The sequence below is a fragment of the Phocoena phocoena genome, chromosome 19, assembly GCF_963924675.1.
Source record: "Phocoena phocoena chromosome 19, mPhoPho1.1, whole genome shotgun sequence".
Classification (NCBI taxonomy): Eukaryota; Metazoa; Chordata; class Mammalia; order Artiodactyla; family Phocoenidae; genus Phocoena; species Phocoena phocoena.
Genome location: NC_089237.1, coordinates 51,564,812 through 51,592,372, shown reverse-complemented (window position 1 = coordinate 51,592,372; position 27,561 = coordinate 51,564,812). Strand labels below are relative to the sequence as shown.

At 49.6% G+C, this 27,561-nt stretch overlaps 1 protein-coding gene and 1 non-coding gene across 6 annotated transcripts; both read left to right on the top strand.

Moving 5' to 3' along the window:
• The first annotated feature begins 7,194 nt into the window (after nt 1-7,194).
• TMEM107 (transmembrane protein 107) lies at nt 7,195-9,257 on the top strand. Of its 5 annotated transcripts, none has more exons than XM_065897456.1 (5): nt 7,195-7,336; nt 7,503-7,570; nt 7,672-7,772; nt 8,525-8,621; nt 8,848-9,257. In XM_065897456.1, the coding sequence occupies exons 1-5, from the start codon at nt 7,250-7,252 to the stop codon at nt 8,915-8,917; spliced, it is 423 nt and encodes a 140-aa protein (XP_065753528.1). In that variant the 5' UTR covers nt 7,195-7,249; the 3' UTR covers nt 8,918-9,257. The 5 variants fall into 5 exon arrangements, with proteins under 5 accessions (XP_065753528.1, XP_065753530.1, XP_065753529.1 ...); XM_065897458.1 differs by having other exon boundaries at nt 7,250-7,336; nt 8,525-8,600; nt 8,848-8,917; XM_065897457.1 differs by having other exon boundaries at nt 7,250-7,336; nt 7,651-7,772; nt 8,525-8,600; nt 8,848-8,917.
• Nucleotides 9,258-9,656: 399 nt separating this feature from the next.
• Nucleotides 9,657-9,793, top strand: LOC136139565 (U8 small nucleolar RNA). The gene has a single exon (XR_010657086.1). It is a non-coding gene; the product is annotated as a U8 small nucleolar RNA (small nucleolar RNA).
• The last annotated feature ends 17,768 nt before the right edge of the window (nt 9,794-27,561 follow it).

Sequence of the window (27,561 nt, the reverse complement as noted above, 5' to 3'; positions counted from 1 at the left end):
GTAATTTCATAGGCTAACAAGTGGGAGGATTATTCCAACTATTTAGGGAAGGGCGGGGATTTCCAGGAATTGGGCCACTGCCATTTTTTGTACTTTTATGGTTGGCCTGGGAACTGCCATGGCGCCTGTGGGTGTTATTTAGCATATGCTAATGTATTACAGTGAGCCTATAATGAGGCTCAAGGTCTTCTGGAAGTGGAATCTTCTGCCATTCTGGACCTAGTTGGTTCTAACCATTTTATGTCATATCCTCAACGACTATGTCATTCTTTCTTTCTTTCTTTCTTTCTTTCTTTATTTCTGGCTGTGTTGGGTCTTCGTTTCTGTGCGAGGGCTTTCTCCAGTTGCGGCAAGTGGGGGCCACTCTTCATCGCGGTGCACGGGCCTCTCACTATCGCGGCCTCTCTTGTTGCGGAGCATAGGCTCCAGACGTGCAGGCTCAGTAGTTGTGGCTCACGGGCCTAGTTGCTCCGCGGCATGTGGGATCTTCCCAGACCAGGGCTCAAACCCGTGTCCCCTGCATCGGCAGGCAGATTCTCAGCCACTGCGCCACCAGGGAAGCCCTATGTCATTCTTTTAACGGTTGTGCCCTGCCCCCTTCCCTCCTGTTTCACCATCACCTTCGGGTTCAAATACTACTTTATTGGCTGGGCCCCCAAGGCCAGGTGCTTCTTAAGCACGTGGGTCCCGGAACCAGGTTGCCAGCGTTCATAATCAGGCTTTGCTAATACTAGTTGTGTAACTTGAGCTTGTTATTGAACCTCTCTGTATTTCAATGTCCCTACCTGTAAAATAGTAAAGATTAAAATAGTAAAGATTATAGTAGATAATTACTAGAACATGGCTGGTAATCACCACTCAATTATTATGGTTGTTGTTATCATAACTCTCTAGTCCTTGCATGATTCTCCAGCCACTGCCTCCTCCCGTCCCGTGTGACAACGCTGCTGCCTTATTTACAGTCGCCCAAACTCACCATGGTCACAGCTGTCTCTGTGTCACTGTCCCTGGTATTGCTTGATGGTCTTTCTGAAATGGAGCAGGACCCTGTGGGGCCCTCCTGGGCACAAATTTTCCTTGTGCCCTGTTTCCCCATTAGCAGGAAATAGGCTTCATTCAACCTCCCTTACCTTCCCTGGGTACCAAAAGGGCAGATTCTAATAGTTGCTAATCAAGGAAGGGAGGGAATGTAGAAACAAAGGAGGAGCAGTCAAGAAACAATAGTGCAGCAGCATGGGGCAGGGTCCTGGTTCCTCCTCAAGAAAAGTATATAACAGTATATCTTTGAGCTCATCTGAAGGAACAAAGACCCCCACCCAGATGGAGGATGGTAACTTCAGGCTGAGCACAATATTACTGGAACACCGCCCTGTTACCTTACCACCAACGAATCAGAAGAAAGTCTGAACACAGTGAAAGATAACAAAGACTACGACCCCCTCCCCTAATGATTACCTGAAATTAGCTTTCCCTATCTCCCTTTAAAAACTTTCATGGTCCAGCAGAATCTTCAGAGTTGGTTCTTGGACGTGAGTCCGCCTTCTCCCCAGGTTGCCGATCTCCTGAATAAAGCAAGCTTTCCTTTCCAGCCAACACTTGTCTCTCAAGTATTGGCTTTAGCCAAACCTGAGTTCGGCAATATTCTCAGTCCTTCTTTACCTGGCTGACCCTTATGTACCCCTCCAAACTCAACTGAGAAGCTCTCTCTTCCCCAATTCCTCCCCCGCCTGGGGAAGGAGGTCTTTCCTGTGTCTCCTCCAAGGTAACACTTAAAATGCCACGTTTTAATTTTTTTGCCCAGTTTTTTCCCTTACTACACTCTAAGTTACTCAAGAGTAGGGAATATGCATTCCTAGCACCCAGGAATATGGTATGTATTTAATAAGCACTTGTGAACTCAGTGAGGGATAGCTTTAGCAGAAGTACTAGAGTGGGCAAGTGACTGGCTTGTAGAGGAAGGAGTCTGGGTAGTTGAAGAGCATGGAGTGAGGTGGAAACTGTTGCTAGAAGGGGAGGTTGAGTCAGGGAATATGGTACCAGGGAATGGGAACCTGGACTTGATCTCTAGGCTCAGAGAGTTGCTGCAGCAAATGAGATCTGATTAGTCCAGTGTCACTATCCAGAGTACTCTCTGATGTTGAAATCTCCTCCATTCATCCTATCAGTTTCCAATCTTTTTTTCTAATTGTATTATTTTTTTATCATTAAAAAAATGTATTTATTTATTTTTGGCTGCGTTGGGTCTTCGTTGCTGCGCACAGGCTTCCTCTAGTTGCAGCGAGCCGGGGCTACTCTTCATTGCGGTGCACGGGCTTCTCCTTGCAGTGGTTTCTCTTTGTTGTGGAGCACGGGCTCTGGGCGCTCAGGCTTCAGTAGTTGTGGCTCGTGGGCTCAGTGGTTGTGGCGCACAGGCTTAGTTGCTCCGCGGCATGTGGGGTCTTCCTGGATCAGGGCTTGAATCTGTGTCCCCTGCACTGGCAGGCAGATTCTTAACCACTGTGCCACCAGGGAAACCTTCAGTTTCCAAATTTTAGAAAGCAATAAATTATTCTGTCCAGAATTGCATTGCTACATATGGTAGCCACTAGGGTGGCTATTCAATATGGGGCTATTGAAATCAAGTTAAATTTTAAAAATTCAGTCCCTTAGTCCAAATAGCCACATTTCAAGTGTTCAGTAGCCACAAGGAGCTAGCTGGCCACCATACTGGACAGAGACAATGTGGAGTATCTCCATCATCATGGAAAGTTCTGTTGGACAGTGCTGACCCCAGACTGAGAAAATCTGAGACTCAAAAAGCAAAACAACTGCAATGCAATGAAACACACAAAAGATGTTAAAATCTAACAACTAAAAACAACTAATTAGTCACTTTGGGAGGATACTGGGGAACCATTATTCTGAAAACTGGTAACTAATGGAATGAAAATCACACATTTATCCAACCTTTCCTGTATGACCTGTATCTCATGGTAAACAATGAGTCGATAAGGGCACATTCTTATTTACAGGAGAATCCCAGGTGACAAATGCAGAAGGAATGATAGAATTAGGACATCCCCAGTTTGCAACCCCCCCTTGAAATAATGGAGCTAGGCAGTGACGATTAATTAAACCAGCAGGTGAAAAACTGATGGGGAACTTTACAGTGGTTGCCTCAGTCTGACTACACCTGAACCCACTGCTCAGATTAAAAACCAGAAAAAGAGAGACAAGCAAGCATGATGTGCTGCCTGTTAAAAGTCCAAGGCACAGTCATATCCATTTTCAAGACAAGGGATCATACATCAAAATGACATACTGATGTATTACATAAAGTTCACCGAGGTACATAGTCCAGGCAAGCACTTACAGAGTGACCGGCAAGTCACCATGACGCCCTACAGAGTTGGGAAAGAATGCTATTCTTTTAAGAAGTTAAAAAAAAAAAAAAGTTACACTACTAGCATCAGAAGAAAGGGGGGGAAATTGATCTTTACAGTTGAGCAGTCACTTCTGTCTTTGAGGAGCTCTGGCTAATGTGTAATGCAGATACACACTGCACATTAGGGAGAGAGGGAGGAGGGCCAAACAAACACACAGAGAGAATTTTATGTTTAGTTTCTCTTGTCCTGCCTTAAAATATAAATTTTATATCATCACCAGAATGAGGGAATTTAAGGCTAAGAAAGCTGTGTAACAAATGTCTTCATTAGTCAGCTACCCCTAGCACAAGCCCCTTTGTTAAATCTTCACAAATAATATTTCTTTGTCAAACAATGATATATAAACAGCCTGCTTTGGTCACTTCGGTGGTCCCATTTCTATGAGACTTCCCTGTGTATGAATTAAATTGTTTTTTTCCTCCTGTTAATGTCTTGTGTCAACGTAATTATTAGATCAGCTAAAAGAACTCAAGAGAGATGGGGGGAAATTTCTTCCTCCTGGACAGAATTATTTCGTGATGTCTGGGATTTGCTTCAAAATAACCCAGTGGGACTGGGAGGGAGAGGATAGCTGAAAAAAGGTTGGTCATGTGTTGGTAATTGCTGAAGCAGAACGGTAGGCTTCAAATGGGGTTTTATTTTTCTTTATCTTTACATATATTTGAATATTTCTGTGATTTAAAAAATGTTTTTCTAAATTCTTTTATGACCAGTTCAAATGTTGGGACATGTGAGTTCCAGCCCTGGGACGAGTGGCCCCCTGGGGAAGGACACTTGGTCACCAGCAATACCTCCTATGGCCACAGGGTGGCTCCAAAACTCGCTTTTGTGAGACTGTAGAGCAGGCTTCCCTGAACCAAGGTCATGGAAAGTGACAGGACAGACCTAAATGCTTGCTGTTTACTCATTCACAATGTGAACTGTAACTGCCCAGTTCTTACTATCTATAGGTCCCCTAGGCAGGAAGGCTATTATGAGCAGAATACACCAAACTTCCAGCTGCTGGAGCCCAAAATCTAACAGTCATCCTTGACTGCTCCCTTTTTCTCATCCACCCACAGCCCCATGTTCAGACTTTATCTTCTAAGGATCTCTAGATTCCTTCCACTTCACTCCACCTCCTTGACTCCACTCTGGTCCAATCTCATCCTATCTTTCTTGGATAACACCATGGCTTCTTCACAGACCTTTTGCTTAAAATCTTAAAATCCATTCTCCATGTTGCAACCAAAGTCATCTATGTATGTTATACAAATCTGAGCCTGTCCCTCCCCATGGCTGCAAGGCCATGTCCCTTGTCTACCCATCCCACCTCGCCCTGATCTCTTCTTCCCCTTCCATTATGGGCTTCAGACACACTAGCTCCCTTTCTGTTCAACAAATACGCTGGGCTTGTTCCCACCTAAGGATCTTTGCACTTGCTGTGCCTCACCTGGAATGCTCTTTCCCCAGATCCTCATGCAGCTGACTCCTTCTCTTCATTCTATTTGCTCCAGGGACCTTGGAGAATCTTGCAAAAGCGGGTCATGGGCTTTCCTCACTTTCACTCTAGGACAGTGCTTCCTTCACCTGTGAATAGTCAGACCTGATAAACTGTCTGGGGGAGGGTGGCTCTGAAGTCCTGGGCTTTCTATTCCCAGAGAAAAGTTCTAATGAGGACATTCTCTTCCATAAAGGCAGTAGAATTATCAAAAACTCAGGAAATTAACACCGATACAGTACTATTATCTAGGCTAGAGACCTTATTCAAATTTTGCCAGTTGTTCCACTAATGTCCTTTATAATAAAAAAATTTTTTTCCTGATCCAGGATCCATTAGGATCACACATTAAATTTCTCATGTCAAATTTGGCCCATCTTTTTTTTTTTATTTGATTGAAGTATAGTTGTTTCACAATGTTGTGTTAATTTCTGCTGTAAAGCAAAGTGATTCAGATAGATAGATAGATAGATAGGTATATAGATAGATAGATAGATATTCTTCTCCATTATGGTTTATCAAGGATATTGAATATAGTTCCCTGTGCTATACAGCAGGACCTTATCGTTTGCCCATTTTTGTCACATCTCTGTCTTTCATGACCTTGAGGAAACATCTTTTGACTGTCTCTTTGACTTATGAATTTTTTCACCCACTGGTTTAGAAAAAAGGAAATCCATTTATTACACTGGGGACCTGGAAGAGAGAAAAGCATTTCCTCTCATTTTTGACCACATTTCCTAAAACAAAGTTTAAGAACAAATGACCCATTTTCAAAGAAACTTTCCTTGATCACATTATTCTAATATTTCCCTTAAAAATTTTTATTTACTGCACTTATTATCATGCAGATATATTATTTGTTTGCCTGTTTGTCGTTGATCTCTCTGACCCCAGGAAGGTAGACACTTCTGACTTGTTCCTCAAGAACATGAGCGCAGCACAGTGCCTGGGACTTATAGCTAGTCAATGAATATCTGTTGAATGAATGAATGAAGAAATAAAAAATGCCTCTAGGGTTTGTAGTTTAGACCCTCCTAGAAGCACTGAGATGAAGAGTGGTGATAAAAGAAATGTTCACATATTGAGGTATGGGGAAGTCATTCTGGCTTAAACGTGAGTTAACTTGAATTTTTGTTTGTTTTTGTTTGTTTGTTTGTTTTTGCGGTACGCGGGCCTGTCACTGTTGTAGCCTCTCCCGTTGTGGAGCACAGGCTCCGGACGCGCAGGCTCCACGGCATGTGGGATCTTCCCGGACCGGGGCACGAACCCGTGTTCCCTGAATCGGCAAGCGGACTCTCAACCACTGCGCCACCGGGGAAGCCCCTAACTTGAATTTTATGCTAACTAAAACAGCCTGTTTGTGGCCTATCAAACATACATTGTACATCTGCTTTATTAAAGAAAAAGGCACACTGACCAGAAGTAAAGAATGTCCATGTTAAAAATAAACATGGCGGGTTTCCCTGGTGGCGCAGTGGTTGAGAGTCCGCCTGCCGATGCAGGGGACACGTGTTCGTGTCTCAGTCTGGGAAGATCCCACATGCTGCGGAGCCTGGGCGTCCGGAGCCTGTGCTCCGCAATGGGAGAGGCCACAACAGTGAGAGGCCCGCGTACCACAAAAAAAAAAAAAAAAAAAAAAAGTAAAAAAATAAACATGGCATCTTGGGATGCCAATGCTGGTCCTCTTTTGATGATGACTCCCTTCCCAGGTGCCAACACCATACTGACTTGCTGTGTACTCAGGGCAGGTGGAAGCTAAACGGATGCGGAGGATGGAAGAAAAGAGAGTGTCCAGGCCTCAGGCATGGCGATGCCCTAAGGCCGGCGTGGCGGTGACAGTGGTATCCGGAGGGTCGTCCTGGGCAGCGCAGCGGGGGCTGGGGGCCGGGCGGCTCCCGGCATGGGCATCCGGAGAGGAAGGAGTGTCCCGGGCTAGGCAGGACGGGTTTCCGTTCGCCGTGGCTGCGCGGGCAGAGTCGGCAGTGCGGGACCGCGCCACCGCCGCACACTCTCAGGTGCCGACAGCTCGGCTGCGCGCGGGGAGGCGGCTGGCTGTCCGCACCCGGCCGGGATGAGGTACAGAGGACCCGTACCCACGATCCTCTGGGGGTTCTCGGCGGCGCGATAATTTACTGCTCTCGCGATATTCTCAGAGATTCCCGTCGTAGCCCCCGCTTATGCGGTTACCAAGGCAACTGGGCGGCACCAGCGCGAGCGGGAGGGCGGAGTACGTCGAATTTTTGTAGGCTAGCCTGGGAGACTTGAGGAGTGGCTCTCCCTGAGCTTCCAGTCCCAGAGACCACGGCCTCTGCTCCAGGAGGTAACCCTTACCCAGGGGACCATGGGTCGGATCTCGGGACTCGTGCCCTCTCGCTTTCTGACGCTCCTGGCGCATTTGGTGGTCGTCATCACCTTGTTTTGGTCGCGGGTAAGACCCATCGCCCCCTCCTCTCGCCCTCCTTCCCACCTTGGGGTGGTCCCAGCCCTACCGCACCTTTTCCCCCGGGGCCTTACCCGGTGGGGTCCTCCCATTCCCCCGCCATCCGTCGCCCGACCCTCTTTCAACTTCTCTTTCTTTCTGCCCTGTTCCCCAGGACAGCAACATCCAGGCCTGCCTGCCTCTCAAGTTCACCCCTGAGGAGTATGAAAAGCAGGACATGCAGTGAGCACTTGGGGCAGGGTGGTCAGAATTAAGCAGTAGTGGGAGTGAAGGGGTGTTAGAAAAAGGCCAGAAGGCCTAAGCCAGCTCCCTTCTTTCTGCAGGCTGGTGGCAGCACTGTCTGTCACCCTGGCCCTCTTTGCAGTGGAGCTGGCCGGTTTCTTCTCAGGAGTTTCCATGTTCAACAGCACCCAGAGCCTCATCTGTATCCTTTCTACTTGTGCACCTTTCCTTTACGGCCCATTTCCATCTTAACGCCCTTCAGCCACCTAACTAGGCCTTTCTGGCACAGTGGTGTTTGCCCTAGCAGGCAAACAGAATCCCTCCAGTTGAGAGATCTTCTTAGGTAACGTAGAAGATTTAATACAATCTTTGATCATTTGTTAAGCTCCTGCTATGCGTCAGGCACTGGAGATCTGAAAATGGGAGTAAACCACAGTTTTCTATCTTGAGGAAGAGGCAGACACACAGACAGACATCTGTAGTTCAGTGCGATAAGCACTGTACCATAGGATGTGTAAAGATGTGAAGCACTATGGGAATGCAGAAGAGACTGAGGAAGATGGATCAGGGAAGGCTCTTGACACTGGGATAGTGGACAGGGAGGACCAGGGTGCTGGAGAGTGATTCTAGCAGGGTGTATAATGTCACTGTGAGCATTCCCGTGTGCTTGGAGTAGGTGGGGAGCCTACTACTTCACCTGATAGATATGGGGTGGCGGTAGCTTGGGGCCCCAGCTGTGCAGGCTCAGTTCTGGCCTCCACTCACATGGCAGTCCTAAAACTCAGAAGTCAGGGCTGCTGGCTCTGGCCTTTGCAGTGTGGTAAAGGGGGCAAGAGGTGCCCTGCTCTCCAGGAGGTGAACCAGAATGCAGATGCCAGTCCCACCACTGGCCTTTTCTGGCCCATCACTACCTATTGATCCAAAGGCTTTCCTTGACTCTGGTGCGTTCCCAAGCCATTGGGGCTCACTGTAGTGCATCTGTGGCCCTATCTTTCTTCATATTTGAGCGTTGGGAGTGCACCACGTACTGGTACATTTTTGTCTTCTGCAGGTATGGTAGCACCCAATGTTTGAGGACGGGGAAGGACGGTTTACTTTAAATCTGAAGGTTTCCCCTACCCAGCCCTTTATTCCATGTATAAGATATCAGATCCACTCAACATCCCGTGGTCTTTTTGAGGTCCCCCACTCCTACACTTTGGGGGTGGGATTGCTGGCTTGGGGATTTGGATATTTTTATTGGAAGGGACCCTGAACCTATCACCTACCTTCCATAGTGCCATCCCAGCCGTCACCGAAATAGCATTATTCATCAGCGTCTTTGGGCTGAAAAAGAAACCTTTCTGATACCTTCGTGACTGGAAGTAGGGATGAAGGCTGGAGAAGCGAGGGACCACTCACTGTTCCTGGAAGAAGGAAACCATAGACTTCAGCCCTCCCCCTAAAACTGCATTTGGTGGAGGATGTCAGTGTTAGGGTAATTGTCTCTCGAGTCTGGAGTTACGAGTTTTGTTTACAGTTCTTCGTAAAAAAATATATTTGAGGGTAAGATCAAGACTTACTGGAATTCCGTGGCGGTACAGTGGTTAGGACTCTGCACTTCCACTGCAGGGGACGCGGGTTCGATCCCTGGTCGGGGAACTAAGATCCCGCATGCCGCGCAGCGTGGCCAAAAAAAAAAAAAAAAGATAGATCAAGACTTAAAAATTTCAGGAGAAAGTTGGGGTGGCCAATCTACTATAGAAACGGAACAGTCTTGCACTCTAAGATACTAGATGTCGCTTTTATTTTGGTTATTACGGTAGATTTCTGGCGGAAGGGAGTGGGCGGAGATATGTAAATAAAGTGAGGCGGTGGGGTAGGACAGCAGGCTCTTAAGTGAGTGGAGCGTTCTGGGAGGAATTAGCCTATGCTTTTTTGACTCCCAATGCAAAAATATATTTTATAACATCTGCAAATAAATGTAGCAACAGAATTGGAAGAACCTAGATAGCTTTAGGTTGCTCAGGGTAACGTGTTGGGTTCTCACCCTCGCTCAAAGTGGAATCTTTTTCCCAGAGTAGTGAATGCTCCAGGGTCTTCTGTATCGTCAGGTAGGATAATCCTTACCTGTTTCTCCTTTTGGAGAACAGAATAGAATATGATGATTGGAGCACGCATGATTTCGTGATTAACGGCTGTGCGTAATCAGGCTTTGCAACATCCTGATTGCTCCTCTCTGATTCTTTCTGACGATCTTACTTTTCGGTGTAGGGTTTTTTTTCTTGGGTAGCAATTAACTGTTTTTAGTGGTATGGTGTACTTACTGAGAAGAAAAAATGGGCGTGTAGGGTTATGCGGCGTTTTTCGTGTCTGGAGTACAGGGATTTGTTAGTGATTAGATTTTTTTTTTTGACAAGAGGAAGCTTGGGATTTTTTTTTTTTTTTTTCCTTTGGAGAGGTTGTAAAGCGGTGATTCTTAGACATATGTTAAATACTGCGGTAGTAAGTGCTGGTTAATGTTATTTTTTAAGTTTTTAATGACATGTTATGTGTCCTTGGGGTTTTGAGGAGTGGGTTTTCCGTATTTGCCATGGTTTTTTTCTGGCAGTATTAGTATCGAATCTTTAATTTCGCACTGCAGGAAAGAGTTGTGTGTTCCACTTCAGTTTCCTTGTAGTGGAATCTTTCTTTTAAGAACCTGTTGAAGCTTCTGTCTTCAGTCAATAGTGTAAGTAAGAGTATCCTGTTTTTGCTTGGTAGTTTATAGTAAGAATACGTTCAAAAAGTAGTTATTGAAACGCGCTGTTAGGTGTTGTGGAAACTACGGAAGTCGAAGGTTTGGTCTTGTCATGGAGTGAGTATATTTATTTGCAAGCTCACATTTTCAAGAGAAGGGTTGTTGTGTGTTGGGAAAGGTTTGTTTGTACATTTCAGTTTCAAAAGGTGGAGTCCAGGCCTTTTTTTCTTTTTTTTTTTTTTAGCGGTACGCAGGTCTCTCACCGTTGTACTGTTGTGGTCTGTCTCATTGCGGAGTACAGGATCCAGACGCGCAGGCTCAGCGGCTATGGTTGAGAGGTCCAGCCGCCGCGCTGCATGCGGGATCTTCCCGGACCGGGGCACGAACCCGCGTTCTCTGTATCGGCAGACGGACTCTCAACCACTGCGCCACCAGGGAGGCCTCAGGTCGTTTTAAACAAGCAAAAACACATGCAAGGAAATGTTTTCTGGTGATACCCTGCAGGTGATTCCTATACGTAGATAACCTTTTACTAGTTCTCTCTGTTTTCTGGCAGCGCTTCTTTATGGATACTAGTACTGTATGCTGTAGTAGGCACTGAGGGAGTAGATGTTTGATCCTCAGCCATCACAGGTATTGCGGCTCATGGAAAGAGACAGAAGTGTGTGGTACTCCCAGAGTAGTTTAGTTCTAAATTGTTATAAAAGCTGCAGAGGCGATTTACAGGTGCTACGAAGGAGTGATGAAATTGCCGAAGGTGGCAGGAGTGCTGCTTCTCAGGAGCTGTTTGAGTGAGGTCCTCGAGTGTGGCTGGAGCAGGGAAAAAAGGGAGCAGGTTGTCCACGAGGAAAAAAAGGTGGACCTTTGCAACGTCACGGGTTCGAGCCCTGGCTCAGGAGGATTCCACATGCCGCGGAGCAACTACACCCATGCGCCATAACTACTGAGGCTGAGCGCTGGAGCCTGCAAGCCACAACTCTTGAAGCCTACACGCATTAGAGCCTATGCTCCGCAACAAGGGAAGCCATGAAGCCACGACAATGAGAAGCCCACGCACTGCCACAAGGACCCAACGCAGCCAAAAATAATTAATTAATTAATTTAAAAAGAATCTTTGGGCTTCCCCGGTGGCGCAGTGGTTGAGAGTCCGCCTGCCAATGCAGGGGGCACGGGTTCGTGCCCCGGTCTGGGAAGAACCCACATGCCGCGGAGCGGCCGGGCCCGTGAGCCATGGCCACTGATCCTGCACGTCCGGAGCTTGTTGCTCCGCAACGGGAGAGGCCACAACAGTGAGAGGCCCGCGTACCAAAAAAAAAAAAAAAAAAAAAAAGAATCTTGAAATGTCATGTCTATAGGCTGTTATACTGTGAATAGCACAGAAAGTTGAGGATACATTTCAGGATTTGAAAACTGTTGTCAGTTTCAGCAAAGAAATCACTCAAGTCATTGAGGAATCTGTGAGGTTTCAGCATATCGTGTGTTTCATTTTTGTCTTACTCAAAAACGTAAATGAAAACATCAACGAACGTTCACGTTGGAACTGCACTTGTACTTAGGCTATAACTCCATTTATGAAATCATGGATACAGAATAGCATTTACAATAAAAAAAATTGTACATTTTATTATTTGTGGATTCGGTTACATATCCTTTATATCAGTAAAATTTATAATAAACTTATGTACATACACAAATGCATACTTTTTTTGGAAAGTGGGTTGTTAAACATTTACCAGCACTTTCTTGCTCCTGCAATAATCCCAAGAAACCTCTCATCACCAATGATTTCCTTGTTCCTAAATCCAGAGGTTCCCTCTCAGACTAGAGTTTGATCTCTTTCCAATATGCTGACCACTCCCCTCATTTGAAATTTGTTCTCCCTTCATTTCTGAAATTAGTTCCCCTGGCTTACCTCCCCCTGTTCTGGCTGCTCCTTTTTAGGCTCAGCTAATGAATATTGACTGAGAACCCAGAGCTGGCCAGTCACTGGGGACATATTACTGGGTTGTCGCCCTCTGCTTGCTTCTTAAGTGCCGGTGGTCACTACTCCTTGGGTGACTTCATCCACCTCTTCAGACATCACCCAGATGCTGTTGGTTTCCATGCCTTGGCTCTCTTCTGTGATCCCCAGCCTGGGGCAGAGACCAGAAGCGAGCTGTGGAGCCAATCCTGGGGTTAACGTGCACCCTCTCTCCTTGGTTGTGTGATCACCAACAGGTCACTAAACCTCTCTGTGCCTCAATTCCTTCACGCTCCAGAAGTACTTACTACAAGCACCTCAACTATCTCTTAGCCACCACCCGAGGCTTTGCCAATTAGCATCAAAAATAGGTTTTCATTTTATTGTGAAATTAGTGGCTTGTTAATCAGCGTCAGCCAGTTATGAAAAAACAAATACTGCTCGAGTCTACTTATATGAGGGACCAAGAGTAGAGGCTCAAAGTCACAGAGACGGAATGTAGAACGGTGGTTGCCGAGAGCCGGGGGAGAGGAAAAGGGGGAGTTGTTTAATGGGTAGAGAGTTTCAGTTCTGCAAGATGAAAACAGTTCTGGAGATTGGTTGTACAACAATATGAATGTACTTAGCACTACTGAATTGTACACTTAAAAATGGTTAAGATGGTAAGTTTTATGTATTTTTTATAATTTAAAAGTAAAAAAAATTAAAAATCAGTGGGGAAAGGGATTAGTCAATAAAGTTTATTAGAACAACTGAGTAGCCATTGGGGGGAAAATATGGATCAATACCTTATAATTTTAGAGCACAGAAAAGTTTCAAAAACAGTACAAATGTCCTGTATACCCTTCACCCAGCTTCTCCAGATGTTCACATCTTGCATAGCCATGGTATAATTATGGAAACCAGGAAATTAGTGTTGATACAATACTGTTAACTAATCTACAAGTCATATTTGAGTTTTTCCGGTTTTCCCATTAATGCATTTTTTCTGACTCAGGATCTAATCCAGGATTTCACGTTGCATTTAGTTGTCATGTCTCCTTAGGCTTTTCCAATCTGAGACAGTCCCTTTTTTTTCCCCTTCATGATCTTGACACATCTGTAGAGTACTGGTGAGGTATTTTACAGAATGTCCCTCAATTTGGGTTTGTCCAAAGTTTCCTCGTGATTAGTTAGATTGAGGTTATGCATTTCTGGTAAGAATACCACAGAAGTAAATAGTTTGGAGTAGGGAAGACATAAGTATGAAAACAAGATGCAGAAGTCATAAAAGACTGATATATTTAAATCTGTATTTAAAATGTTAAAAGTATGCGTGGTTAAAAAAAAAGCGAAAGTTAAAAGACAAATGAAAATCTAAAGAAAAATATTCATAACTCGTATTAGAAAGAGCTAATTTTGATACATAAAAATGTCCTACAAATCTGTAAGAAAAACACTGACAACCCAATAAAAATGTACAAAAAACTGTACAGACATTTCGCAGAACAGGAAATATAAAAGGAAATATAAAGAACTCTCAAATATAGGAAGGGATGCCTGACTTCATTCAGCATAAGACAGATGCAAATCATGCCTAACTTACACTCAATGACCAAGAAGTTTCATAGAGAGTTGAAGAGGGTGTTGGGTTTAAGTAAACAAGCCTCACCTGTTTGTTGGTGGCGGTAACACATCCACCTGAGAGCAATTTGGCAATATTCCATCAAAATCAAAATCAATCACAAGGACCCATACCCTTTGACCTAGGACTTTCACATCTAGGAATTAGCCCTTCAGATTTGCACACAGGTAGAATGGGGATGTGTAGATTATTCCTTGCAGCTTTGCTTGTAGTGGCAAAAGATTGGAAGCAAATGTCTGTCAACAGGAAGCTGGTTAAACTGCATTACCACGTAACACTGCAGCCAGGATGAAAGCAAACCTTATACACGGTTATGGAACAGTCTCCAAGATACTTAAGTGACAAAAGCAAGTTACAGAACAGTTCGTGTGGTGTTCTTCCATTTGTGTAAAGAAAGGTGGAAAGCTATGTGCACAGAGCATCTCTGGAAGGAGGGAAACTACTGGGAGGACTGGGGCTGAGAGGTGGAAGCTGGAGGGCTGGGAGAAAAGAGTGAGAGAGAGACTTTCTCCATATGCTCTTTTGAATTTTTGGAATTTTGAACCCCATTCATTTTTTTTTTTTTAACTAACATTTTAAAAGAATGTGAGCCTGCAGCTGCTTCTGTTCCCTGTCTGGAAATGAAGCTAAGGCAAAGGCCAGCAGGGCTGGAAACAGAGAACCAGATCCCTGATGACATCACATGAGCACCTGGACCCTGCTGTTTCCAGCTACACTCCAGTCATGTGAGCCCTCAGAGCCTCCTTTCTGGTTTAAATCTGTCTGAGCTGTGTTGGCAAGTGTCTTGATCATTACGTCCGTCAAAGATCGTGGTGGGTGCTTTTTTTTCCCCTCCAGCTTTATTGAGGTATAATTGACAAACATGATGTGTTGTGGGTTTTGTTTTTGTTTTTGGCCGCACGACTTGGCTTGCGGGATCTTAGTTCCCCGACCAGGGATTGAACCTGCGCCCTCAGCAGTGAATGAGCAGAGTCCTAACCACTGGTGCCAGCACGGTGCCCGGCATTGAGAGTGAAAGAGCCCTCATTTAACAAATGAGGAAGATGAGGCCCAAGCAGAAAGCTATTCACTTGAGGTCATCATGCAGATAGGGAGATCTGGGACCACAACCTGAAACTCCTGGCTGTCAGGCCAGATCAGTTGACTCAATTCAGCAAGTGTTTGATAGAGGAGCTTGTTAACCCCAGTGAATTTCTAATGAATAATGAACGGAAGGTTGCAGAGTGCGGGTATGGGATCAGGAGGCCTCCCAGGCCTGCTGTGCTGGGCTCTCCTTTAAAACACTCCTCACTGAGACCGCGGTTCACCATCATTCATTATTCATGTGCCTGCCTGGCTTCTGCGCTGTGCTTGGTACCTGAGAAGGGAGAACTACACAGATTAAAAAGATATCAGTTTATGTACTATAATATGTTGCATACGAAAAAAAAATTAAGAGATATTTATTCTATATATGAAAGAAAACACTGACTAACCAATTTGATAAAAGATCCCATCAAGGCATTTCTCTGGGCCTAGGTTTCCCCAAATGTAAAATCAAGCCGATACCTACTTCACAGGATTGTCCTGAGGGCTGACTGATGGTGGGAGGTATTTACAACAATGTTCCTAAGAGCACTGTTGTAACAGCGGAAAAATTGGAAACAACCTAAAAGCTGGTCCTTGGACTTCCCTGGTGGTCCAGTTGTTAAAGGCTCCAACACCCCCAAGGCAGGGGGCACGGGTTCCATCCCTGGTCAGGGAACTAAGATTCTGCAAGGAGCGGTCGGAAAAAAAACAGAAAAAAAAAATCCAAAGTTGGTCCTTGAGGGACTAGTTAAATAAACTGTGGTGAGACTTCTGGCTAAACATGGAAGACATGTAAACGAGTATTTGTCTTCTCTCCCTTCCATAACTGAACTGGATAACAGGAGAGGCGTCAGAGAGGCATGTATGTACATGGACAAAGACCCGGAGAGAAGACAGCCGTGGAGAAAAAGATTCCAACAGGCTTTAGAGGCTGGACAGTGGCCTAAGGGTGGTGACAGAATGAACAAGAAATGATGCTCCAAGATCCTGGAGGTCCCTAGACTCTGGGTCAGGGCCTGGCTGAACACAGAGGGTGGCCGAGAGCCTGTGTTCAGGGTGTCGAGACCCCTGGGTCTCCCTCACCTCTCACATCTGAGTCACACACACCAACCCTCCACACACTCATTTTTGGGGAGGCTTTGGACTTGGGGACCCCAGGCGCAGCAGAGGTGAGGCTTGAAGCTAGAAATAGGAACTCCCACCCTGCCCTCCCAACCCACACCCATACAAGACAGGGATGGAGAATGGAGGATATTCTCTCAAAAAACTGAACGGCCCCAGAGAAAGCCTGCCACCTGTCAACATTTGGGAGTCTGTGTAAAAAGGCTTTCACTGTCCTACAGCAAAGCCGACAGTCAATGAGTGCCCTCCCCCTACACACGCGCGCGCACACACACACACACACACACACACACACACAGCTTCCACTCGGCTTCTTGCTGGCTCCCTATTAGATATTAACAGAGAGCCAACGACCAGCAGACATTTAAGGAAAGCCTCCAAAATGAAAAGAGAGAGACTCCTTCCATATATTCCTCCCAGATATTAAAAAGCCTATCAAAGAAATTGAGAAAATAGGAAGCACGAGAAAAAAAGAAAAAAACTCTGTAATTGGAAAGTTAAAAAAAAAAGAAGGGGAAACAATGCATATAGTCTGTTAGCATTTGTTGTTTTTTTTTTTTTTAGCATTTGTATTTTTAAAGAGAAAAGAAGTATCTATGTCTGTGTCTCTGCACCAACCAATCTGGAGGATTTACAAGACTGAAACAGCAGCTGTGTGGAATAGGGGTCTTGGGTGGCTCAGGACAAAGGTTCGCTGTACGTTCTTTCATACCTTTTGAATTTTGATTGTTACCTATTTCTTGGGTTACAATATAATACTGCATTTAAAAAATATAGATGCAGAGAGATATGAGAAGATATTGCACTTTGGAAATTAAAAAAGTAATCAACATCCATCTTTATTTAAGGATAAAGAGTAATGGAAAAAAATAAATATAACAAAAAACGTTTTTTTCCCCCAAAAGGAGGACACAGGAAAACTTCCAGAAAGTAAAACATGAAGATGAAGTGGGGGGTGTCCAAGGGAACCTCAGTTTTATGTCTAGTGCTTTAATATTTTTTGAGGAGAATGCAGTCATATTATTTGCGTAATTAGGACACTGAATGTGGGTGGCAATCCATGTAAAGCTCCTCACATGCAGTAGGTACCCGGTAGTTTCCCTTCCCTCCAGGAGCCCAGGGATTGGCAGGCAGCCCTGAGCCTTCCAGTTTGGAGGGTCGAGCCAGAGGTCACAGGGTTTGAGTAGCCGATTGTGAGGGAGGCTAGGCCCTTGGTCCCCATTCCATGCAGCCCTCCCAGGGGCATGATTCTCCTCCTAATTAGAAGGCTTTTTCTGTACATGCTGTGTTGAGGGACACACAAGGTCTCTGAAATTAATTACTAGTTTGGTCAAGTTTGACTCATGTGGATGGAGCAAGTTCATGAGTCAGTGGGGCAATGACCCAGCTCCCTTCCACCCCAACTTTGAAGTCAGTTGTTAGAAGAAGAAAAAGCAATAAAAGAAAACCTTTATTAAACCTTTATTAAAGGTCTCTGCCATGCCGCCTACGTCAGAATCATTGGAGGTGCTTGGCCCCCTCGCACATCTTTTGAATGAGCGTTGGGAGTGGAGCCTGGAAATTTGGCTACCAACTCCCAGAAGCAGGTAAATGTAGAAGCTACGATCTCAGTTATGCAAATATATTACTTTATTTCTCTTTAGTTCAATTTACCTCTATTTTGGGTCTCCCTTCTAGCTGCTTGCAGAAAACATTCTCTTAGTCATTCCCAGGTGAACTCACCTGGTCTCCCCCACCCCACCTCTTCTCCTGCCTCCACCATTGATGTAAATGTGGGGAGTTCCCTAGCACCACAGCATAGGTGGGGTGGGTGGGGAGGGCTGCTCGGTGAGCTGCGCATCCTCTCTTGGGGATAAACCCTCCTGGGTCCCCACCTCCATGGGTCCATGTGCTCTCATTTCTGTTCTGCTGCTGCTGCCCCCAGGATCCAAGAGCAATGGCAATGTGCCAGCCTTCCAAGCCACACCGCATGGCCTTGGCTCCCCCAGTGTATTCTGGGTTCCGTCCCTTCCATGTCCCCTGGACTTGGCCGTTGGGGAATGAGGATCACTCTTACACCCATGTCTATCATTGTGTCTGGTCCTCCACTAGCTTCTCCCCTGCTAGCATAGGGTGTCGGGGCATGGTGTGGGTGGGGAGCGCTGCCTGTTTGTACCTCCTTCCAACCTTACCTGTCTGAGACCCAGACCCTGAGGCTTTTGAACTCAAAAGCCTGGAATTTGGCGTCTTTGTTCTCTGGCTAGAAAGTAAAGTAATCTCAGGGCCAAAAAGCAAGAGCTAGTCTCCCACAGCATCATCTGAGACCATCAGGGAAGCTGCTCTTTTCTTCCTTTTCACATAGGCTGAGCCACCCAGAACTTCTGTGTCAGTGCCCAAGGACCAGGGAAGTGGCAGCTCCTGGGAGGGGAAGGGAGCTGAGCGCATCTTATCTTAGATCTGCTGGGTCCCCACACCCAACACACACTCCCAGTTCACTCACCTCCCCCGGACAGCTGGGAAATGACACCTCTGGTGACAGAGCCAGTCCCAGGCTTCTGCTGGGAGGGGGTGGGGTGCTGCATGGGGGAGGCTGTCACACCATAGGCCCTGGGAAGCCTGGGTGGGGGAGGGAAGAAGCTAGCTCCTGTTTGTCTCAGAGACCAAGGCCACCAGCCTCCCCTGCCCCGCTTCCAGGGACACAGTGAGCACCCCTGCCCCCGGGCCACTAGGTCTTCTTCACTCTTGAGGCTGGTCCTGACTCATCCCACCGGACAGGCAGCTCACCTGTTCCCATCTTCCCCTGCCTCAGGGGGGCCAGTCCTTCTGGGAAGGAGCGGGGTGGGTGTGTCAGCTGCTGCGTCAGGGGCGACAAAGGGTAGTGGATTATCTCCTACCGGGTCCCAGTAGTATATTTTGGGTCCAGAGCCAGGACAGGAGCTGTTAGGCTGACACCCATGAGGTTAATCCGCACGTACAGTAGTACCAAGTACCTGGGTACCGCAGGTGCCGTCCCTGCCTACTTACTGTCCTTCCACCTAAAGGAAAACCAAAACAGCAAAACAACAAAAAAGTAAAAGTCCTGGGCTTCCCTGGTGGCGCAGTGGTTGAGAGTCCGCCTGCCGATGCAGGGGACGCGGGTTCGTGCCCCACTCCGGGAAGATCCCACATGCCACGGAGCGGCTGGGCCCGTGAGCCATGGCCGCTGGGCCTGCGCGTCCAGAACCTGTGCTCCGCAACGGGAGAGGCCACAACACTGAGAGGCCCGCGTACCGCGCGCACACACACACACACACACACACACACACACACAAACCCAGCTGTCCTTTCGCCCAGGCCCTGTGCCTGGGATCAGAGGTTGAGCCCTCCTGCTGCTGCCAGGGTAGCTGCCGCCACTCTGGGACGGAGCTAGGTTTAGGCCAGTCTGCAGCCACCACCTGAAGCAGCCCCACGGGGCAGCCCCGTGCCCTCCTCCCGGCGCCCTAAGCTTGCCCCACCTCAGCCAGGCCTCTCCTGCCAAGGACCCCTGGTCTGAACCTCAGCTGTGAGGATCGTGTTGCTATCCCCCCTACTCAGCTGTCAGGGGCCCCAGACCTCCCTTGATATATCCATCTGCGGGGCAAGGGGTTGGGAACCAATTGCCACCACTTCACCTCACCAGCGGGGTCCCAGCTATCCGCATGGCCCGGGAACCTGCACTTGCCCCTTCTGATTTCCCTCCGCCCGCCCATTCCACATGCTGAAGGCGGCTCAGCAGGCGTTGGGACCTGGGGGCAGGCCGAGACCTGGGGCTGGGTGGGGTGCGGACCGGTTGATGGGTTTCACGGAGGAGGAGGAGGACGTGTTTGGTGCTGAAGGGTGCCGTAAGGGCCAGGAGGCAGGGGCACGAGGACGGCGGGGCGGGCTGTGGTCAGACCGGGTGGGCCAGCTGTTGGTGTGAGGAAGCCGCAGCCGCCAGGCTCCGGGCTTCCAGGCGATGAGGGAGTGGCTGGGGCTCCGCGGCGCCAGACCAGCTGCCCAGCCAGCCGCGATCTCCGCTCTCCGCGCCCCGCCCCCGCGGCCCGGCTGCCAACTAGAGGCCCGCCGCGCCCCGCCCCCGCCTGCAGTGCCCGGATGTGAGTGACGTGCGGTCGCCATCTTCCTGTCCCGGGCAGCCAGCGCCAGTCGGAGCCAGCGCGAGCCGCCGCCGCCGCCATCACTGCTGCTGCCAAGTTCTCCGCCCGCTGCCCCCGCCATGTGAGTTGGCGCCCGCGCCCGCACCGGGTGGCCTGCGCCGGCCGCCGGCCGCCGCCCTTAGGCCCAGGCCTAGGGAGGGCCCGGGGTTCGACTTGCGCCCCCCGGCGCGCCCCGCATCCCGAGACCAGGCCGGCGCCAGTGACTGCGCGCAGGCAGCCGGAGGGCCCCGCGTCCCCGGCTGGCCGCGCGGGCCCTGGCCGCGGGAGGGAGCGGACCCGGCGTGCGCCCGCCCCGCCCCTGTCATCGCTGCCGCCTGTCGTTTCGGGTCCACCCTCATTTGACAGGCGGGGAAACTGAGGCCCGGGGGGGAGGGGGCCTCACTCAAGGTCACGCAACAACTCGCTCGCGGGGCCGGACGGAGTCCAGGGTTCCCATCGGGTGGCTTTCTTCCCGGGAAGGAGGAAGGAAGGGACGGATGGATGGACAGGCGGATGGGCGGGGCCCTGGCTGCGGAGCCAAGGGCTCCAGGCCTTGGGTCTTGATCCGTCCCTGCCCTTCAGGTCGGCCACGGCTGCCACCGCCCCCCCTGCCGCCCCGGCTGGGGAGGGAGGCCCCCCTGCGCCCCCTCCAAACCTCACCAGTAACAGGAGACTGCAGCAGACCCAGGCCCAGGTGGATGAGGTGAGTTGTGGGCGGGGGGGCGGGTGTCAGGCCAGTGGGAAGGACCCTGAGGGCTGGGAAACAGGTGTGCGGGCCCATCTTGGGTTGGGGGTGATGGCAGTTCATGTTAATGAGTTTGGGGACAAAAATATGTCATGCCCGGTCCTTGTCAGCATGCATTTGGGAGGGCCGTGAGGTGTCAGTCAGCCTTGCTAGCCTGGGGTGTTTCACCCTGGGCGGGTGTGCTCTGGTGATCGGCGGGCTGCTTGAGGCTCGGTAAATAGAGAGTGCTGCTGTGATATCTGAGATGTCTGGCTACCAGCGTGCCCCTGATGCGTGCTCCTTGGCGCATCTGCGGCTGTGCTAGGCATGTTCTGTGTATGTTCTTGTCATGTTCGCCAGGCAGCATCGGGGTGCGTGTTCTATATGTGGGCTCGTGGTGGAGGAGTGCCCTTTGCGATGGGCCTTGGCACACTCCCCCTGCTTTGCGGGCCTTCCCCCAGGTGGTGGACATCATGAGGGTGAACGTGGACAAGGTCCTGGAGCGGGACCAGAAGCTGTCGGAGCTGGACGACCGTGCAGACGCACTCCAAGCAGGGGCCTCCCAGTTTGAAACAAGTGCAGCCAAGCTCAAGCGCAAATACTGGTGGAAAAACCTCAAGGTAAGGGTGGAGGCAGGCGGGAGGGCAGGCGGGAGGGCAGGTAGGGGGGGGGGGAGTATCATGGTCTGTCTCACTGACCCCCCCCCCCTCACCCCCAGATGATGATTATCTTGGGAGTGATTTGCGCCATCATCCTCATCATCATCATCGGTGAGTAGGTGGGAGTGGCTAGGGCCCCTTCCTGAGAGGTTTCCCCTGTCATTCCTGGGTTTTGAAGGTCATTAACCTAGTTTTTACTATTCAGCAGAAAGCACATATAGCTGCCAATAGAAGTTCTGATTCATCCACAGCCCCAAACCTTGAAGCTGTTTAGCTTGCTCTTTGCCTGAATCTGGGCAATTTCTCTTAAGAGTTTTGGAAACAGGAAAGCTGGTGGATCCCCACTGCTCCCTTGAGGACCCTTTGGGCCTAGGAGCCCAGTCTGGGAACCCTGGAATTGGGGAGTGGGAGAGCAGCAAAGACCCAGGGGCTTGAGAAACAGCTAGGAAGCCAACCACCCCACTGTCTCAGAGGCCCAGAGGATTAGGGGTCTGTGGCCCCAAGGCCATACCGTGGAGTTGAAGAGACCTTGGAACCGACCTATCCAGCCTCTTTGTGTTACAGATGGAGAACCTGAGGCCAAGAGGGGAAGGGATGTCAACCAGCTGGGAGGTGGGGAAGATGGGAGCAGGGCCGGGCTGACACACTGCTTTCTCTCTCTCTTTCTCCCTTCTCCCTCTTCTTCCTTCTATTTCCCTCTCCACAGTTTACTTCAGCTCTTAAACCCCTGAGGAGCCTGCCCTGCCCAGAGAAGGGCCTCTCCCCCCCACCCCCAGCTGCTCCTCCACCTCTCAGCCATATCTTCCAGCCCACCTCCCTGGATCCGTGTGTGTGTGTGTGTCGTGTGTGTGCTCCCTTGTAAATAGCCAGCTGTTATTTATACATATATAATATTATATATATTTGGTCTGTTTGTAGTTTTATTACTAGAAGATTTTTTCCGGTTGTCCTTAACACCCCTTCCTGAGGTTCTCATCACCTCCTTTTTCTCTTTCCCTCCTTCCCTTTCCCTTTCTTCCTGACCAGCCCCAAGTCCCCTTCATTTGCATCTGTTATGCAGTCCCCTCTTCCTCCTTCCCTTGGATTTAGCTGATCCTTCCTCCCACCCTGGACTTCCCCATACCTCCACCCCCCTGCAAAAATTATAAAAAGCAACTGTCCAGGTCTCCCTAGGTGCATCTTCTTTGCATCTTTGGGAGGCTCCGAGACTGGTCCCTTATGGTCCTAAGAATCCCAAGGTCTTCTGGGAGCTTCCAGCATGTTAATAAGCATCCATTTGCCCACTGACATCCCTTTTGGTTTCCTTCTCCCCCCCATTTTCTCTTATGTTCAGTCTTTCAACCTGTGTTTCTTTTTTACTGAGGAGTTAGTCCCTGTTGGTCCTTGTATCACACTTTCATTTGCATGACGTTACTTGCAGGTGGTGGGGAGCCTGGGCTTTTGGGGAGCCAGGTTCTTCTGGCCCCCAGGATCGCCTCCTCCTAGCCCCCCTAGTCCAGTTTGCCTCCCCTACCCCGATTTTCCAAACCTCTTGTCCCTCCTTTCCCTCCCCCCAGCTGGTGTGTAAGTGTCTTGGAGTTCAGTGTGTTATGATGGACCAATAATTCTGCCACTTGGAGTCTCTCCCCACATTCCTGCTCCCCAGTTTCCGTGTGGGGTGCTCAGTTGACATTCCCATGGGGTCTCCCTCCCTCCCATCTGCCTGATCTGCCTCCTCCTCCTCCCACCAGGAGAGTTGGGGGTTGGCCACAATCTGATCTCTCTTGGGAGAGGTGGCTGCCAGTGTGTCGGGGGGGTCATCACTGCCTTGGGGAGGATGGGGCAGGGCAAAGAATCCCCCCAGTTCCTTCCTGAAATCTCTGGCCCCACCCCTGCTGGGGGCTGAACTGAAATCCCTCCTCCCTCATTGGGGGGTGTTGCCCCGTCACTGCCCAGCTCCTCTGACTGCCCCTTTGAACTCAGGCTGGGAGTACTGGTCACTGCCAATGTGTGCATGGGACGCGCTGCAAGACGGGGATTCTTGCCCCTCTCCGGGTCTCCTCCTTAGGTGAAATGATGAAGGAAGGGTCTAATGTCTTTTTAAATGGCACAATTTTAGGGGTCTGAGGGTGCAGTCCCTTAACCTGCCACTGGAGGGCACCCCCTAAACTCTTCCTTCCCCCCACAGTCGAGGTTCCTGTGTGGAGGGGGAGCAGGGAGATCGAAGCTGTGGTGTGAAAGGGTAGGGAGAGATGCTGGGGGTGAGGGTGCTGTGTTCTAGACCCCCCATATTATCCCAGTATCCCCTGCCCCCCTTCCCTCCACCCATGCCCCCAATTCTGTGGCGCATCCAGATTGTGAAAATGTACAATAAATGTGTAATGAGTAACCAGGTGGTGTTTTAAGATCTTTTCTTAACCAGTGGGAAGCGTATTGGATCTGCAGGTGTAACAGGAAGGTTGAGAAGATACATCTGGAAGGGACAGCTTTGCCAGGGGGCCTGACCTTGGGCGGGGCAAAGGCAAAGTGTGATTCACCAAGTGGCCACGAGGGGGCACCAGGAGTTGATAATGGGAAGTGTTCATGATCCCAGTGTCTCTCGGTCCCGTGAACCCTGAGGTCTGGGCTTCCCAGCTTCCCCCCCACCCCCCACTTCCCTGCGGGCATGCTCCTGCTGTTTATTGGATCCCTTTCTGCTCCTTGATTTAAGTCTCAAATGCTCTGCAGTCTCTCCCGTGGTCATGTACTCCTAGGCCTGAAGTAGATGGACAACTGTGAAACGTCTCTCCCTCATTGTGCCTAGCACAGTGCTACATCCAGAAGGCGTTAGTAAATACTTATTGGACAAAACAGCTCAGGGAGATCCAGCCGAGTGCGGTGTGGAGCTGGCTGTAGATGGCCTGCTGCCCCTGCACTCAGTGTTGCCCGACTAGTGGCTCTGGACCCCATACTGAACTCCTTTAACCTCCAGCTCCATAACGCCCTTGACGTGGCACCCTAGCATCCCTGCCCACAGGCACTTTTAACAGTGGGTGGCGAGTGCTAGGTGAGTTCTGGAGGGCCCACTTCTCTGTGCTGCAGCATGAGGATTCAGCAGCCTAGGAAACCTAAATAGTGTTTCCCAAACTTTTAGGCTCCTAAGAACTACCGGGAATGCTTTTAAAAATAGATTTTTAGGTCCCTTTCCCGGAGATTGATTCCGCAGTTGTAAGGGACCCAGGTGATTCTTATCATTATGTATACAGTCATTATAATGTTCATCACTTGTTGAGGGCTTACTATTTTCAAGACAGTGCTCAGGGCCTTTTTGTGCTTCATCTACTGAGTCCTTCACATGTTTAGGGTTCCCGCAGGCCTTAGGGCCCACCTTTATCGTATCAGGGACCTGAGTTCAAATCTTGATCCCAGTAGAGACTAGCGTGTTAATCCGGATACATTATGTAACCTTGCTGGATCTCAGTCTCATTTATGAGACAGTGGGAAGTAGATCAGCCCCCTCCTCCGGGTTTGTAAGAAGCGCATGGCCTGGCCCACAGAAAATACAATCTGGAAGTTGGCTATCATCTTCATCGTTACCACGCGGCACTGAGACCTGAAGATCGCTTCACCGTAATGCCAGCAGCTTCCAGCTTCAGGGAGCTTCAGGAACCCAGGTCCACAGTCCCAGCGCGGGGGCGCTCTTGTCACGCGCCTAACGGCTCACAAAGCGCCCCCACCAAAGCCACCATTGCTCACATCTGCGCCTGCGCAGACTCGGCCGTCCTGGGTTAGCGTGTCGTCAAGGAAAATCCCCAGCTTCTAGGTAAACAAGTTGCCGCGTGAGATCGCCCGCACGTGTCCTCTACAGCTCCGGGACTTCTCAGCCTATGAGAAAATTTGGAGGACTGGACTGGCGTCCGCGTCACCGATCTAGGCGGGTCGGGGGACGCTGCCACAGCCAGTAAGAACTTCGGAGGTGGATGTGAGCGTGGCTTTCGGTCAGCTTCCAATCAACGTGCTAGGGTGGCCCCTCCCGCACGTGGATCTGTCACTGCTGGTTGGCAAACTGACCAATGAGAAGATGAGGGAGGCGGGCGGCGCCAATGGTGGCAGTGCGGGGGCTGGGCGGCCGCACGCGGCGCGGGGCATGGGTCGGCGCCCTTCGGCCAATAAGCTTGAGGGGCGTGGCATCCTGGTCGGCGGGCGGGCCTGGAGAAGCCAATCCAAGTCTCCTTGATCCTAGTTAGGAAGAAATTGGACGGCGTGCGCGCTGAGCGGTAAGTGCTGAGGCGTGGAGGGTGAGGAGCTGCGGTCGGTATGGGTTTTTCCACGGTGGTTCTGTAAGGAGGGGTGTTAATGCATTGCCGTGAGGGGGATCTTGCAAATGCGTGATCACCGCGGTGGGAGCTCTGATGGTTGCGGGGGAATAGGGGCTGCGAACTCAGCTCTTGAGAGAGGGGAGCGGGAATCCTTGACATCAAATCCCTCAACGCCCTAGGGTCCCTGTATCCCTGACTGCCGCGGGGAGGGGCTCAGCAGCCAGCGAACTGAGGGAGCTGAGAACCCTACTCCCAGGGAGGTACGGGACAGGACCCCTGAGAGCCGGTGGGAGACGTTCCAGTGCGTGACTGCTGTTTTGGTAGGTGCCTTAAGCACTTGGAATAGGCAGGGGTTCTGAGGCTGGAGAGAGGTCCTGGTAGGGCAGTTGAGAGGGTACCAAAGGGGATACGGTGATTTGAAAAAGGGTGAGGTGATGATTTGTGTGACCCTGAGCTAGTCACATCAGGGCTCTGGATGTCTTTCTCATGTGTAAAGGGGAGGGGTTGGGACTCGGAGCCATCTTTGGGAGAAAACGTGGGGTAGTAACTGTCGGATCCTGAGAGGGAGGATGGGCTTGTGCAGATTGGTTGTATACTTGTCTTCCTGAGCCCCTGGAGCTGAGGAGGCACCAACAGGGTGCTCTGGTATCTGTCTGTACAAGCAACGAGGCCTGTGGTAAAGTGACCTGCGGTAAGGTGGAAGAGTGAGGAAGTGGGGTTCCTAGGAAGTCACTGGGGCTGGTGGCTGCTAGGGTGATCTCAAGGACTTTGTGAGCATGTGAAAACTGGGACTGTGATGATTTGAAGTGTGTGGAGAGTGCAAACTGAATGTCCCAGGGTAGAGGAGAGGTTGGATGGAGTCTGTGTTTTAGGCACCAAACTTAGAATTGGCTGAGTGTTTGAGAGGCCCAGGTTCCCAGAGCTGGTAACACCTCAAAGGTTCCTGAAGGGTAAGAAATCAGAATGACAAGCCATTATCAGAGCTCAGATTTGAACCCTGGGTCCCATTTGTTAAGAGCCTGAGAACTGATTATGAGACATTTTAGGCAAGTTTGGTAACTTCTGAGCCTTAGTTGGTCCTTGTGGAATGGGGATAATGATACCCATCTCGCAGGATTGTTCTGAAGATTAAATAAGATAATGTATGTAAAGTGCTCAGCGCAATGCCTGGGTCATGTTTTTAATTTTTTTTTTTTTAGGTAAAAGAAAATTGCTATAGGGTGACAAAAGAACAGTGACAGGGCGTAAGATTTATGTGAATGCTGTGGTTGGGAACTATTCTCATATTCTTACGTTTTTTTGCAAATCTTAGTGACCCCCGCCCCATTTCCCTCTTCCTGGTTCTTGTCTTGAGGCACCAGCCCCAAACCTTCATTCCTCCCTTTTATCCCTCTCCCAGGATCCAGGCCCAGGCTGGGCCACTTGCTCTTTCCCAGTTCGAGTTCCTCATCCTAGACCCATTCTCCTCCCTATCCCTCCTCCCTGTCTCTGCTACCATAGTAACAAGAGATTCAGGCTCTGAAGGGGGCCTCAGGGAAGGAGCAAAGGTCTCTTGCAGAACCTGGCCTCCAACTTCCCCGCCCTGGCTTTGGGATCGGGCCAGCAGATGTGTACAGTCTGGAAGAGGGGGAAAGCCAATGCCAGGAGCTGTAGGAGCAAGCCAAGGGGAGGGCGGATGCGAGTCTGGAGAAGAGAGCCAGGCGTGGGG

What these genes read in the sequence shown, in the direction of transcription:
- TMEM107 (XM_065897455.1), top strand. Translation starts at nt 7,250, where the DNA reads ATGGGTCGGATCTCGGGACTCGTGCCCTCTCGCTTTCTGACGCTCCTG. An exon ending in TCACCTTGTTTTGGTCGCGG is followed by an intron (nt 7,337 to 7,502) that starts GTAAGACCCATC and finishes CCTGTTCCCCAG; the next exon opens with GACAGCAACATCCAGGCCTG. An exon ending in TACATTTTTGTCTTCTGCAG is followed by an intron (nt 8,622 to 8,847) that starts GTATGGTAGCAC and finishes TACCTTCCATAG; the next exon opens with TGCCATCCCAGCCGTCACCG.